Below are 16,036 nucleotides of genomic sequence, written 5' to 3' on the forward strand. Positions count from 1 at the left end.
TATAATTCATTAATTTTTTAAGTTTTCATGCTCCCAGCCTTTCATGTTCTTGATTAGATGTTCAAAAAATCTTATCAGTGTAAATATTGAAAATACAAACACTTCAATTAAATGTAATCTTAGACCAATATCTGGTAGTAGATTGTACAAACAGTTCTCTTTCATTAATGACTCCAGCAATTTCACATTCAAGGTAGGTTTAAAAATAACTCATTTTTTCTATTTTTTTTTTTTTTTTCTTCAGAACAATTTTATTTTAAGTAATAAACTAGCTTCTTATATTTACCTTTTTAAAAATAATTTCATAATAAGAAAACATTCTATTTCCCATAAACCAATCGGTACATACATTTGGTTCTTATTTAGTTTCTTTAAATTAGCCCGTGAAAGGTCATTAGCTAGCTTGTCCCATACCCTATTTCGTTACCACTTAGTCAGTCTTTCAACCCGATGTACGGTAACTTTACCTTCTCAGGGATTTGTGGAAACACCAAGAAAAAACATGAAGTTCGTAAAAACTGTATGAAGCTCATGCACAGATAATTTTTAGTTTTTTACTGCAATCGCTGCACTGAGTAGAGAAAAAACTATGCATTGTCACATTATTTAAAGACCAACATTCAGGTACTGTTTATAGTTGGAAGATAATCATTCTGTAAGCTGCAGCGTTTAGATTGGTGTGCTCGAGATTTCTAGAGATTAATAAATTACGTAATTAGTAAGCCTGCCATATGCCACTGTCTTTTGACTGACTTATGATTAAACATTTTACTACTTTAAGAAGAAACTGATGAGTTTAATGACGAATTTTTGCTGAAAGAAGAAAATGGAGCTAGTGTACCAAATAAATAATGCTAAAACCTTGCATAACTCTCTTACGTGACAGCCCTTTCATAACAAATTTTCAATTTTTTTTGCGCTAAACCCAACATAATACTGTTACCGTCAAATGTCACTGCATCATTGTTTAAAATGTTTAATCTTTAATTCGTGATTTTACCAGAATTATATTGTACTTCGAGAACTCTAGAACATGAAAAAGTGGTTTTTACGAATTGGCCTTAGGGTACAACGAAAATTATAGTTATATTTTTTAATTGTATTTTTATGATTTTGTTTTGTATTTTCAAATTTAATATTGTAGAAACAGTTTTTAAATAAGCAAGCTTTCTTAAATAGATTTTTTTTTAGTTATTGCAGTATTCTATTCGCGAAATAGCGATTGAACATTTTTCGAGATTTTCTTAAACTGGACCATGTTTAAAATATATTTCTGCTTAAAAACCTTATAGTCATTTAATTGAAGCGTATCCCTTGAAAATTCATTTCAGAAGTTGTAGAGACAATAACGTTTATCAAAAGTGCAGTTTGACTTAAATCTTTCATTGCCTAATTTAAGAAGTTACAAAGTTAACGTAGCTAGAAAAATAGTTCTAAAATACTGTTAATTTCTCAAACACAATTTTCTTCTTTAAATTGCAACAAAATGCTCTAAAAAACTATTCTGAGCAAATAGGTAAGTATTACTGTCAGGATATAAGTAGAATAAGTAATAATATTGCTGCAGAAATTTACAAATATTTGCCACCACTAATTTAAATTTATTTCATTTCAGTGACTCATCTGCCGGTTCGTTCCAAAGGCGAACTCCAACTTTACCGAATAGATTACGCAGCAAATCCGAATCCTATCCACAATATGTACAAGGATCACTTGATCAACAATATTTCAATCGAGAATTATGCAGATCGCGAGATAGATTGCTTCGAACACAAAGTCACCCTCAGCCTTCAGTCCTTTGTAAATTCACTAAAAAGCAAATTTTTGCTTTACTTACTCTCACCCTGGCAGAATTCATAAGTTTCTGTTCGATGTCTGTTATGGCTCCATTTTTCCCAAAAGAGGTGATTAATACAAATTGTTAAGTTTGTTCTCTTAATGATCATTAAAACTTTTTTATTTTATTCTAAATGACAATTATTTGTTTACATCTTTTTAATTCATTTTAACAGGAGGAAAAAATATAAGTGAAGATTGTTATGTAAAAAATAAATGATAAATTGTGTCACGTCTTTGAATTAAAAGTAAATGAAATCAAGTTTTCTTTTTAATCATATTTCCTGATTATTTTTTTAGGCTATGCAAAAAGGAATGAGTACAACAATATCTGGATTCGTATTCAGCTTTTATGCGTTCGTTATTTTTGCTACAAGTCCATTCTTTGGTAAAATTGTAAGTCAAACAATTACTAAACGTCTTCAATTTTTTTTTTAAATGAATTTAGATTTTAAAATGCAAAACTAAACTGGTTCAAAAAAAATTTTGAAAAAATTGATGTAAATTTTCATTTGAAGTTTTGAGTAATATTAACACTTTATTTCAGCTGCCTGTTACTGGAGCGAAATTTCTATTTATGGCAGGAATGTTTCTTGCAGGTGGATGTAATATTCTTTTTGGGTAAGCATTAGGTGGTGGTTTTAAAACAAAACTATTTAGCAAAAAAAGTAATCTGCACAAATTTTATATCATATTTATTATCACATTTTAAAGAAACGAATATATTATTTTTAATATATGGTTTGCTCTACAATGCTGGACAGCAATGACAATTTTATCCGTTATAGCATGCTTCTGCAGTCTGATCAGTTTCAGAGTTTGTAGATAATGTGGGTTTGAAACTTTTTTTACTGGAAGTCAAAATCTCCTGACGAAACTGAATTTCTACTTTCATAAAAATTAAATACCATTAGAATTTTTCAGAAAAAGTATGTGTGCTATGACGGTAATTTTGGCAATAAAATTAATATTTATTACCAATGTTACAATTTTATAAAAAGTATATTTCAAACGACTGTTTTTTAATTATGATTATAGAATTCTACCAGAAATTCGAGATTATACAACTTTTGCAATATATTGCTTTCTAATAAGGGCATTGGAAGCTATTGGGGCAAGTGCATATTCTACAGCAAGTTTCATTTTTGTAGTGGAAATTTTTCCTGAAAACATAAGTGCTGTGCTTGTAAGTGTTTCAAAATTATAACATTACTTTTTCCAGGCGCTAAGATAAAAAAGGACTTTTTTGAAATACTTAAATGAGGATATACCCTCCATAGAACCCTCTCAGATTATGAGATTTCTCAGATACCTTGGACTGGAGGGAGTGTAGTAGGGTTTCGCTTTGCACCAGTAAGGGAGGCACAATAGATCTTGTAAGTCTCACTGCATTATAATGTCCTGGAAATAAGAAATAATAAAGAAAAACTTGTATATACAATGGCATTTAAGATAGCTCATTATCTCCTAACACTTTTCACTATCATTCTTTCTCACTCGCACTCTCATATACACAAATAAGAATAATGTAGTCATCTATCTTTTATAGCCTACTTGTTTTTCCATCCAACATACTTGCAGACTACTTGCTAATCCTTCCCAAAAAATTGTCAACAAAGTGAACGATAAAATTATCAAATTGCACATCTAATAATTTTTCTTCTTCATCACCTCGACCTGTGAATGGTACTTAATGCCTCTAACTCATTCAACTTGTTCCTATTCTGCGTTGTTTCAATTCTTCATTTTGAGAGTTTCATTTTGCTTTGAGAGCTTCATTTTGAGGTTTTGATTTTTCTTGTTGAGGGTTCCTTTGACTCCGTTTCCCAAATTGCCCACACCAGTCTTCAAATTTTCATGCCTCTCGCCAACGTTCTCTATAGTTGCCTTCAAATAGTCCTCCAGTCCCTCAGCTCACATCTGGAAGACGTTCTCCCTTCGTCCAGTTTCATATGATTAATTCAAGGTTATGTTCTAAAATATCAAATTTAGAAGTTACTTCCAAACTACATCTCTGAAATGATCAGTTTGATATTTCTTTAACTAATGATGGCAATTTTCACGAAACGCCTTATGAAAATTATGTGAATCAAAATTCTATTGCATGTTAAAAACCATCTCAGAATATATTTCTATTATATAATTTTAAACGTTTTTGACTATGGGACCACTAAAATTTAATTCTCAATATTTTTATGAAATTAGCATGATTATTAATACATGTTTATTTTTATTCAATGTGCATCACAAACTATTTACGGAGTTTATATTACAACATTGACCATCTTCATGAACGCTTTGGTAAATGTCAGGACGTTTTGGTATTTTTTAAAAATGGTAACGAAACAATAATATTTATTTTAGGGGATCTTAGAAACGGCTATGGGACTTGGAATGAGCGCTGGTCCAGCCATAGGAGGATTGCTGTATTCTGTAAGCAACTGGGAATATTTATTTAAGTATTTTTAGGTATTCATTTATTCTCTAAAAATAAATTAATTGATTTTTTTTTCAAGTTTGGCGGGTTTGGCCTTCCTTTTTATTCTCTTGGAGCAATGATGATATTTCTTATTCCTACTACTTGGAACATGCTTCCTTCCATTTCAGGTATGTTATATATTTTGAAGGTTAATGTTAAATCATTTCAACACAAAAACAGAATTTAGGAAATGTGTGAATTCCATTAAAGCTTATGGAATCAGATAATATTTATTGGTAGAGGTCAGCATCGATTTTTATTTTCTCTTAAGCACAAATTTCGATATTTACAAATTTCTAAATTAAGTAATGTTTTATCCACATATGTAAGGTACTTCATAAGATAAAAACAAATAATAATCTTGGCAAAGTGATCTTAAAAGGTTTAGTGAGATGGACAGCAAAACGAGAAGCTAGGAACTTCAACCTTATTACTCGATATTCTGTTTGTATTCTGGCACAGCTTATATTTATTAGCCATCGCAAGGGTGTTTTTACAATCCCACCAAACGATTTTTGAAACTAGGAAAATTGACTTTTTTAAGGAATCTTCAGCTAAATCCAATCTCAATCCAATTCCTAGTAAAGTGCCAAATCAGTAAAATTACCGATGATTAGAGGGAAAGCAGTCTTCTTCAGGAAATCAAGAAGAGGATATGGAGGCGAGAGATGTATTGATCCCTAGGTGTAATTATCCCAAACTGATTCTCACTACTCTTCCTAGAACTTTCCTTGTGAACCTGGGCGCGTTGTTTCATCACTTGGGAATGTAATAATTAATAAAAACTCAGCTTTCTTATAACAAGTTTTTCTTAAAATAAATTTAAAAACAGATTTGTTGCAACTTTTAAATTGGAACAATGATAGGGAATAAAATATTTATAGAAAACCGGTTTTTTTCTCTTCTTGAGAAAATTATTTATTTATTGTTCTGATAAAATATATTTTCAGAATAACAAACAAATATAAAAAACGGATACATTTAAGATGATAATTTATTTTGGTTAAACGTGAGAAATAATTTTTACTCAAGATGTTCTCTAGTCGACTTCAATTATAATACAAATTTTTTACGCATTCAGGTGCAGCAAAGGGGACAGAACATGCATCTTTTGCAAAACTCTTTAAAATTCCTTCTGTGTTTATTATTGGAGCAATTATCGTTGTGGCATCAAATACATGGTCATATCTCGATCCAACTCTGGAACCACATTTGAGCAGGGTAAACTAAAATTTCTAATTATTTTTCTCTCGAATATATTTATTTTTTAAACCTGGCACTTTGCAAAACAGAATTATTGCTAAAATTTCTTATTTAAGATCTCGCTTGAATCTAGTAGAATAGTCGAATTTAAAAATATCAAACTAAAAATAAAATCTAATAAGATACTAAATTTTTGATTACAATTGGTGTAGTAAAGGGAAGAACTAGCAAAGATGAAAAATTCATTGGCTATTACCTTATTGCATCAATGTAATTGTTAACTAATTTAAAATTTTGAACAGAGATAAAGGAGATTTAAAACTTTTCTGGTAGTTTCTGGTACATGGTTACTTATCATCACTTTCAGTAAAAGTCTTTTTACATGGGTTTCAGTTAAATTTGACAAGCTATCACGTTGGTTTAATATTTTTATTATTTGCTGCCTTGTATGGTATATTCAGCCCCATTTGGGGTTGGGTGGCTGACAAAGAGCTCAACCATTGGATCATGATGATTACCGGACTGGTTCTTTCTTCTGTGGGTCTCCTAATGCTTGGTCCTACACCTTTGCTCAAGTCAAGCATTGGAAGGTATGCAAAACTTTACATACAAAAATAAATACTATTTAAAACAAACTTTATGCAAATAACTGTAATCTTGAATTTGCCTTGCAATGTTATTCACCAGAAAAGTGCTACAACCTTGATCAATTTTCGAAATTAGATATTATAATAAATATACATTTTTTGGTACATTAAGTACGAAAAAAATGTTTTTCAGAATGGGCCTTATTGAGATCAGGAAGCATACTACTCTCCAAGAGTTTGTCACAATTAAAACTTCCCAAAAATTTTCCATCGTTATATTTTTTTTTAATATGTCGTAATTTGCTTCTAAAGAGTTCCAAAATGTAGTATTCCAGATCTAACTTTTTATATTGAAATGGACTCCATGGTCACTCTCAACTTATTATTTAATACAACTTGTGCTAAGTGCCAGCTTCTCATTGTCGAACAAAATGAGAAGGAATCAATTGAAACCTGGCTTTCGCCTCTGAAACACTCTTAGATTTTCTTCCCAAACTCGTGTTAAACCATTTAAATGCCAATGATCTATTTATAATCTAGAAAACGTAAAAGACTGTTGAAAGGCTTTTTTCTCATGATGTAGCACCTGTTAAATTTGTGGCTCTACCTCCAATTGAAATTATGTACTCATTTCTTATTTCCAATTCACAATGGATAATCCACCAAATTACTATCTTTCAGCGCTAATTATATACCTTCAGGAAGCGTAGGCCAGATTTAAACTTTTTTTTTTATTTATCCCTTCACCTTTTTCTAAATTAAAAGCGGTAGGCAGATCCTAGTACATGCTTTAAATTAATTCAAGAGAGATAGATATCCAATGAAAATTTGAACACTGAAATAAGAAATCTACAAATGAACCTTCCCATCGATAGAAACTTGGCATTTTTGTTGCTCAGAGGTCTTTTTAAGGGCTACATTCATAAAACTGTGAAATTAGAATACCTGTATATATATTTCGACGCTTTTTGGAGCCCATAATCTCCCTTGCCATGCAGCAAACTTGATTTCACTCTTGGATGCAAATCTATTCTCTTCTGTTACAAAACCTATTAAGACTTTAATTTAAAAATTCACTTTTTTTTATTTATTTTTAAGAAAACAATAAAAATTGATGTTCCAAACTGACTGAAAAAAATAAATATGTATAAATAGAAATTGTACTAAAGACAGAATTCTTAAAATAAACCAACATATTTTCCGAAAACAGCTTTATCTGCACGAAAAATAGACTAATTCTTTTATTTTCAGTGCTCTGTGGATGGATATTTTAGGATTGTGTATCATAGGCATTTCAGTTGCTCTTACGTTGATGCCAACTTTTAAAGCTATCCTTAAGTGTGCTGAGTAAGTAGTTGTACTAGTTTATTACATATATATTTATCACAATAAATAAATGAATTTTGTACCTCCCAAATCCACCATTTCTTTTTCTTTTGTTTCACTTTTCGACCACCAAGCTTCGTACAAGGGCAAATTCTAGAAATAGAAGATCTCTCTATTATCAAGTTTCTTAATGATAGCACCTGGAAAACTGCCTAATAACATGTCCTTTCAAATTCCAGAAACTATTTCTTCCGCAGTCTGTGACTGCCAGAAGGTATCTGCTTTGTTAACTCCTAACTTCGTTAATTCAGCGAGCGCTTTGCTTTGTTCTTAAAAAGCTGAATTAAAACAGTTAAAAGCGCTGTCTTTAAAATCTGCCAAATATGGAACGGAGATGGATGTGAGCCTATACTTTCAAAAAATATGAATTTAAAAAGACGGTTTTAGAATCAGAGGTTAGCGCACTAGATTACCACCTGTAGATCTCGGATTTGAATTTAGCTGCCTAACAATAGATATTCTCTTCCTAAGAGCCTCTTACAACTTACTGACTGGTGCAGAACATTGTTGTCTAGGAATAAATACTGACTGAAGATCGGCTTTCACCGGAAAATGCTCTGGGTGCCAATGACCTGACATTGAAGCCTCAAAAAAAAATATTTAAACAAATTTGCCCTAGCAGTTCTTGAGCTAAGTGCTCTGTGTTTCAAATTCGTGTTATAAATAACCACTACCAAACCTGCCCTAATTTCAAAGTACACTACAACTAAACTACTAAGTTTTTCAGGGAATATGGTTTGAGGAAAGAGTTATCCACTTACAGTATCGTAGCGGGAGCTTGGTCGTGTATGTATTCGTTAGGGTAAGTACAACATATAATTTACAGTTAGTTGTTTCTCTCTCTTCAGATTATTAGTCCTGAAGTTAAGATTACAATTATTAATGTTATTCATAATAATAAATAATTTGTATATTAAATCTTGCTAAAATTGAAATCGTTAAAAACATTTTTTAGCGATATGTCTGGGCCAGCATTAGGTGGTATGCTTGCAGAACACTTTGGATTCCCAATATGCTCAACAGTTATGGCTGCACTCTCAATGTGCACTGTAAGTAAGAAAATTTCTTAAATTCCTACTTTCTCTTTCCAATTTTCAAAATTTTCAGAGAAATATGTTTGTTAAACACTAATAGTTACAGTAAAAATTACAGGCTATTGTCGCCACAGCATTTGTCACCTGTCGCTGTTCTCACCCAGTAGAAGAATATGGAGATGAGTATGGTTACGAGAATGCTCAAATGCCGCTACTAAGCGATGAACATAGATCCCAAAGAAGTTCGCAACAGAATGCTTCCAATGTACCTAGAAATTTTTCGAAATTATGAATTGAAATGCCATATTCTAAACACCATTGTACATATTTTCGTTTTCTTTATAAATATATTTATTGTACTTCAGCTTAAAATACATTTTTTTTTCTTTAATTTTTAAATCAATGATGATGCACGCCATATTTACAAATTTTCTAGCTACCGTAAATTACTTTTAACAATCATCAATTATAAGTGTAAAAAAAAAAAAAATATCTTTCACGGAAAGAAAATTATTCAACAGAAATAGATTTATTTTTTTTTAGTTTTTGTCTGTTTTCTCTCCTTTTCCAGTTTTCTTATTTCTTTTAACTTTTTAGCAGCTTTTTCTCTAGCTATCTGAAAAAAAAAACATTGTACACAATGTATATCATTTCTAATATTAATTTTAGTACTAATTGATTAAATCTGAATCATTTAACTTACTTGCGCCGGAGTTTTACTTTTTACTGGTAAATTTTTACTAAAATTGACTGGTTTTATCACTACATTGTTTGTGGAAGGAGGCGATTTTTGTACTGTTCGGGGATTTGCTAATGGCTTTTGAGGGCTGATTTTACCTCCAAGGATATTAACAGCTTTTTCTACTCGACGACTCATCTTACTTTCTATATTATCGAATGCCCATTCAAAATAATTGTGCATTGTTCTCTGGGTCTAAAAAGTAAAGACTTTTATTGTGAACGAATAATTAGTTTTGTATTTTTTTTTCTTTTTTTTTCATGCTTTCCACTTAGGGACAAAGTCAACATCAGGGCTGTGCAATATATTTAGATTTTTATAGATCCGTTTGACTCAATAAGCAAAAAAATGAATTTTTTGTTGCCAAATAAAAGTTGCATACAACAGTACAAAATATTACTAATCAGTAACATCCAAAAAATACTGAATTTTATACACTTCTTTTTATTCTTTATTTGCTTCCTGCATTCCTATGAATTCCTAGGTCCTTCTAAATACAACTCCATAATTCCTAAGACCTACACCGCATAAACTATAATAACTAGAGCATTTCAATTTATATAAGTTATAGAGCTAACTTATCTCTACAATTCGGTAAAGAATTCATTATAATCTGAATAATATGAAAAGAGATATAAAAGTTTGAAATTTGAAGGATTTTGAAAACCACCAAAATTTAATCTTTTATATCTCATTAACTATTACAACTAAAACATTGAAACTTATAACATGTCTCTACAATCCAGTAAAATCTCACTGAAATCTGAACATTACGAAGTGGGATACGAAGGTTTGAAATTTCAAGGAATTTGAGAACCACCAAAATTTAACCTTCTATATCACAATAACTATTATCACTAAAATATTGTAATTTGAATCAGTTGTAGAGCTAGCTATCTGTTCAATACAATTCAGTAAAGAATTCATTGAATCCCTAACAATAAGAAGAGAGATATAAAGGTTTGAAATTTGAAGGAATTAGGAAACTGACAAAATTTAACCTTCTATATCTCATAAACTATAATCACTAAAACATAGCTATTTATATCAGTTAGAGAGCAAACATTTCTTTACAATCCAGTAAAGGTCTCGTTGAAATCTGAACAGTACGGCCTGAGATACAAAGATTTGAAATTTGAACAATTTTGAAAACCACCAAAATTCAAGCTTCACATATTACATAAACATATATAAGCCTCTTTTGGCTGCAGTGCCGTGGGGCATAGGTCCCATCCCGATAATCTAATCTAATCTAGTCTACATAAACATAACTATTAATCAGTTACCTGATTTTGTTTTAGTTTGTTTAAAATTGGCAGTAACACACGATCGGTATCCGATCGATTCCATCCAAATTTATCTTCAGTGTACTGCCTTAGTTTGTCTAAATTGGGTTGAGTCCAAGAAAATGGTTCCTTACTATCATCTATTGTAGGTGAAATGTACGCACGAACGACTTCTTTGCTAGGAAACCCTTGAAAAACGCAAATACTATAAGTAATTTTAGTTGACTTATTATGAAAAACTTAGCTTTTGCCTACTATATACAAATGAGATCATACAAATTTTCTTTAAGCATATTTCACTTGCAGCTTCAAATAAACTTAATTATTAACTTTAAGGGATGTAGAGAGTGCCGGCCCACGATGTCAGCATACGCCTTATAAATACACTTATCTGTTCTCTCCTCTAAATATAGTATTTTCAAAATAATTGCACATTATTCCTTTACACTAGAGATCCCCTTGAGAGATATTTAATTCCCTCTTGAATTAATTCGCTGTGATGACGGATGAACTAGAAAGAAAAGACGATCCTGAAGGATAAGACAAAATCTAACCTGCTGACAGCCTAACTCAATCTTAGGTTGTTCAAAGATTTATGAAAAGAACATCCCGTACTTTTCAACGGCATGGGTGACAATTGTGCGGATCTGTTTGGGGGAGAAAGAGCGAGTTCGTTTGCCGAATCCTTCCTAGCCTAGGTATCCTAAATAGTGCTTTTTGAGATTTACCCAACAACTTGTCTCGTATAATATATAGTAATTAATTTTTAAATATTTACTTTTTCAAAAAAAATTTAGTTTAAATTCAAACCAACCCTCTAAAAAATCAAGATTTTTTAACTTTTTAGCAAGCTGCTCATCTAACATCTGCGTTTTATAAGCTTGAACGAATCTGGCAAGTCTTTGATCGGGAGAAGCGTGTTCTTCTCTCGGACGAAATCGTGCTGTTATTTCAAGAGCATTCACAGGTCCAATTCCTGGCAAGCCAGTTGTATAATCGCTACCAGTTAACATGGCAAGCATTATCAGGTCTTCACGATCCATATCTGCAAATTCCAAGGTGTTACATTACAATCTAAAATAACTTAATTTGCATTATTTCAAATTTGTATCCAAAAAATGTCTTCTGGAATTTATGACATCCTTTATTTTCTTTCACAAATATTAACCAAAGATTCCTCTCTCAACACATGATGCTTTTTTCCTTACATAACAACTAGTTTCTAATTTTCACCATCTTCTTCAGGGGTTTTGACCAGTATTACGTTTCAAAAATTTGACTTTATTGTCTTTCACGTCTCTCAAGGTGGATGAAAATTAGAAAACAGAAAATGGAAAGAAAGGAGCATCTTTATTGAATAAAATCTATGCAATTGCTGAACCATCATGAGTTGAAAACAATTTTTTTTTTATTAATAAATAATCAAAAACAAAATAATCTTTCAAAACTACTTACGATATATGCGCTCAATATCTAAAGCTTTAAATTGTTTTACAAATTTTTTCTGATCAAAAAAATTTTTATAAACATTGTTAGCTCCAAATAACCAAATATCACTATCATCAGTAATGGTGCCACTAGTTTGACCAGTAATATCTAAATAAGCACATTGCGCTTCTGCTTCCATTGGAGCGACAATATAAGGAAGACCGAATAATCGTAATAACTCCTGTGAAATAATCATTTTTTTATATAAATATATATTTTTTAAATCCCATGCACAATAACAAATCAATTATGCTTAGTCTAATTATAAAATCATTTAAACCGTGTCACTAAAACGGTACTTAATTTAATTGTTATAGGAAGCACAATTCTGATCAAAGTGAACACATATAATCAAATAATATAAATCAAAACCCGAAGAAAAAGAATCTTGTGCGAACACACACGACTTTCTTCCGATTAAGGTAGTAATTTATGAGGTTCTATGTAATTGTGACAGACTTTCCATAAAATTGTTTACCTCTAAACTACAACGATTCTTCTTTCTATTTATGTTTAAGCGCAACATTCTGGATTAAATGAAAAAGGGACACCGGAACTGAGATATGCAATTAGAAAGAGTCGTTTGTGTTTGTTCACAAATTTTTATTTTAATTATTCAGTAAATCTCAAGACAGAGAAGATTTCTTCATCTGCCCATTTAATTCCATTTAACTGCTACTACCTGAGCTTCAACTGTTATCTGCTCCGAAATGCTTGCGGCTACGCGTTCTTCTCGGCTAGTCTCTTCTACCAAAACGGCTGATTCCTTTTCCAAGTTAGTCTGGAAAAATGATCATTAATGTGTTCCTATCATTTTAGAATACTCTCAAAAATGCCTAGAAAAAAAATTATTTTTGCATTCAAACTTCTGTAAGTAAAGGTTAATAAATAGTAAATGTTAAAAAGTTGAACCAACCTTCATATTAATGATTTCTTCTACATTCAACTGTTTCGGACGGATATGAAATTCTTCTTTGTTGGCATTTTTAATTTCTTTATTTTGTTCTGCAGAAGTAATGCATTCATCTGTTTCATTTTCTTTGTTAGAAGTTTCTTCCAATGCTTTAATGTCTGGCTTATCTTCATCATGTTGGTCATTAATATTTTTATGTTCTCTTTTAATTACAGCGTTGTTTAACTTAATGGGACTATTCAGGTCATGAGGCGGCACAACTTTTGAAATATTAGATTTAAACTGTATGTTTTCTCTGACAAATGGTTCTACAGAATCACATTCTGGAGCAACAGGGCTCAAAATTGAACATTTATCTTCAATACTACTGTTAACAATTTCAGCAAATACATGTTTTCCGTCTTGTCCTTTAGAATTAAATTCAATTTCTAAGGTTGCAGTAGGAGAAATGGATGTATTTTCATTTTTAGATAAAATTGCAATACTTTCATCATTGGTAGTATTCATACTTACTTCCACAAAATCATCATCACTTTCAGAGGAATCTTGGGTAATATTAGGGGAAGTTACAGGCCCTTCTCGTTCACTTGAAATCTCTCTTTCTAATACTTTTTTTGAAATTAAATCATCACTTTTATCTTTTAGATTAAAATTCTTACAGTTTCCCTGATCAAAGTTTGTTTCTAAACTATTATTACAATATGTTTCTTCAATAATTGAGGGTTTGTTTTTGTTGTCAGGCAGAACAGAAGAATTTTTATTTTCAATTATTTTGACTTCTTTAATTGCATCATTAAACTCCGCCAATTTATTATCCCCTCTCTGCTCCCGAAGTAATAAATTGTTATTACTCCGAATGTTACCTTTTTGTGATATGGTTGTTTTATTACATCTATTTACTCGTGGGAGTTTCTCATGGTCCAGTTTCAACTTTTCATTGTCTTCATTTAGTTTATTCCCATGTTCCACAACTTGGTCTTGAATTGCGGTTTTCATAATTTCATTTTTTTTTACCTCATCAGTATCTACATTCTTTTTTTGTATATCATGCTCCTGGTAAAATTTTGAGGTACTTGGTAGATTTATATCATATATTTTAGTAGAACCTACATTTTTTGCATTTTCATTCTTAATTAAATTAAGTATTTCTTGCTGTGATAAATCTTGTTCATGTGGAATTTCGAAATAGTCCTCCTCAGAACTGCTACTACCTTCTTCTTCAAGTTTTTCAAATTGTTTATTTTTGATTGAATTTAAACTTTTTTTGATTTTTTTTGTAGGGATAACAGATCCATTATTGTTTGTAGCCTTTTCACCTTCACCTAAATTAAAAATATATATATATTTATTTCAAACAAATAAAACTTCGCATATTAATTAATATCATTAAATCCTTGAAAATACTATTGCACTACATTATAGACATGTGAACTATATTAGACAGGCTAGTAGAATGTTACGATATGATGGTGGTTCAATACGCACATATACGTCAATCATTTTTAATTGAAACCAGATAACATATTCTTTAAAACGGTTTTGGAAAAGCTATATGACAAACTTTCTCTAAAAGTAATTGTTAACTATACTAGTATTACGAGTGATTAATACATTAATTTATTTTATGGCGTCAATTTACAAATTGAGCTGAGAAAATTTTTCAAACGAAGCTAGAATTTTATGTTATTTCCTCTTTGTCTATCTAAACGTTCAGTGAGAGCATGAAAAAAGATATTCTTTAAAGCACCATTTCATTATTTTACTCGTACTAAGTCCTCTATTAGATTAACTCTCATTATTCATGTCAAAAAAGAATTTTAGATGAAAATATAAGATTCTATCCTCAATGCCTGTTTCTTGTCCTTAATTCTGAGCGTTTTTTCTTTTACTTTTAACACTTGTGTCTGCTCCAAAAAATCAAATGTCACTTCTAAAATTGACTTTGATGTAATTCACGCTACTCCTTTTGTATTAAAATTAATCACACGCTTTTATAAGAATAAAGCGGTCATTGCCGATTATAAGATAATCTCTAATTAGATTAGGTGAACAATCAGGTGACTTTCGACTTTCTTATACTACAACTTTCAATATTTCAACTTCTTAACATCATCATCATCATCATAATCGCACACCACTTCTACTCCCTTAGCGGTATGAGACACCTTTCTTCTTGTACTTGTTCCTCCATCCCTCTCTGTCCTTTAACACGCCTGTCGTTCCACACTATTCCACCTTACTTGCACGCTTCCTTTACTCCCACCTGCATCGCGGTTCTAACTTATACAGAACATATTTATTTCGTAAAAGTATAAAAAAAATCGTTTCCGAGAAAGTTTCAAAAAAATGAAAAAACGATTCATCAAAGTTGTACGAGGTGTGGCTATAAAATAACGAGACTGTTGCTGCTACAGAAGAACTATGCATGCGCCAAATTCTAACGACTGACAGCTGTGCAGCGTAAAGCCTTCTCTTTCGATTGCAGCGCCTCACGCGTTTGTAGAGAAATCTGTCTGACCGGAACCGTCGTTTGTGTAAAAGGTGTTAGTTTCGTTTTGCCGAAAACATGATACTACACATATAGTAGAGCAATGAATTGTCGTGAAATTTCACATAAAACTTGGTGAAACCGCTACTGGAACTTATCTTTTATTAAAAGATGTTTTTGGCGATGAATGTCTATCATGTGCGCGAGTTTTTGAGAGGTTCAAGCGTTTCCAAGATGGCCGAGAAGTCGTCGGAGATGATGACCGCCCGGTTCGCCCTTCCATGTCCAAAACGGATCTAAATATCGATTATAATTAATCAACATTACTACCGTGATTTCTAGTTAGATTAGATTAGACTATCGGCGTGGGAACTATGCCCTATGGCACCGCAGCCAAAAGAGGCTAGATCCCCTTTGGATCTAGTAGATCCAAACGGTACCCCTACTAAAGAGGAGGAGGACTTTCCCTACTTGCTTCTCTAGTTAGATAATTTTATCTAAAAACTTATCACGATGGCGCCGATTCGAAATATCAAATTTCTGTGCATTTCTCTGTTAGTGAGGTCTTACTCTATCACACTCACAATTCTATCTGTC

The 16,036-nt window shown here is 31.5% G+C and overlaps 2 protein-coding genes across 7 annotated transcripts in view; one reads left to right on the forward strand and one right to left on the reverse strand.

Moving 5' to 3' along the window:
- On the forward strand, positions 1 to 8,817 carry LOC141456022 (MFS-type transporter SLC18B1-like). The gene is made up of 13 exons (XM_074131596.1): positions 1 to 193; positions 1,616 to 1,904; positions 2,137 to 2,232; positions 2,384 to 2,457; positions 2,875 to 3,022; positions 4,201 to 4,269; positions 4,353 to 4,443; positions 5,397 to 5,536; positions 5,912 to 6,108; positions 7,357 to 7,452; positions 8,219 to 8,293; positions 8,447 to 8,540; positions 8,644 to 8,817. Exons 1-13 carry the CDS (start codon positions 168 to 170, stop codon positions 8,815 to 8,817), a joined length of 1,569 nt encoding a protein of 522 aa, XP_073987697.1. The 5' UTR covers positions 1 to 167.
- The window catches only part of mus201 (rad2 superfamily protein mus201), a 25,124-nt gene continuing 11,964 nt past the window's right edge, over positions 2,877 to 16,036 (reverse strand). For 3 of the 6 annotated variants that reach the window (XM_074131586.1, XM_074131591.1, XM_074131592.1), the window contains 8 exons: positions 12,955 to 14,273; positions 12,721 to 12,819; positions 12,006 to 12,219; positions 11,365 to 11,595; positions 10,551 to 10,738; positions 9,229 to 9,459; positions 8,630 to 9,141; positions 8,260 to 8,538 (listed from right to left, as the gene is read on the reverse strand). In XM_074131586.1, the coding sequence (XP_073987687.1) occupies positions 9,055 to 9,141; positions 9,229 to 9,459; positions 10,551 to 10,738; positions 11,365 to 11,595; positions 12,006 to 12,219; positions 12,721 to 12,819; positions 12,955 to 14,273 (2,369 nt within the window). In that variant the 3' untranslated portion in view covers positions 8,260 to 8,538; positions 8,630 to 9,054. Of the gene's footprint in view, positions 3,238 to 3,507; positions 3,811 to 7,050; positions 7,585 to 8,259; positions 8,539 to 8,629; positions 9,142 to 9,228; positions 9,460 to 10,550; positions 10,739 to 11,364; positions 11,596 to 12,005; positions 12,220 to 12,720; positions 12,820 to 12,954; positions 14,274 to 16,036 lie in introns of those variants that run through there. The other 3 variants (XM_074131589.1, XM_074131588.1, XM_074131587.1) reach the window with 3 other exon arrangements.

Source organism: Rhodnius prolixus, unplaced genomic scaffold (genome assembly GCF_049639745.1).
Source record: "Rhodnius prolixus isolate KJV_2025 unplaced genomic scaffold, Rpr scaffold_4, whole genome shotgun sequence".
Lineage (NCBI taxonomy): Eukaryota > Metazoa > Arthropoda > Insecta > Hemiptera > Reduviidae > Rhodnius > Rhodnius prolixus.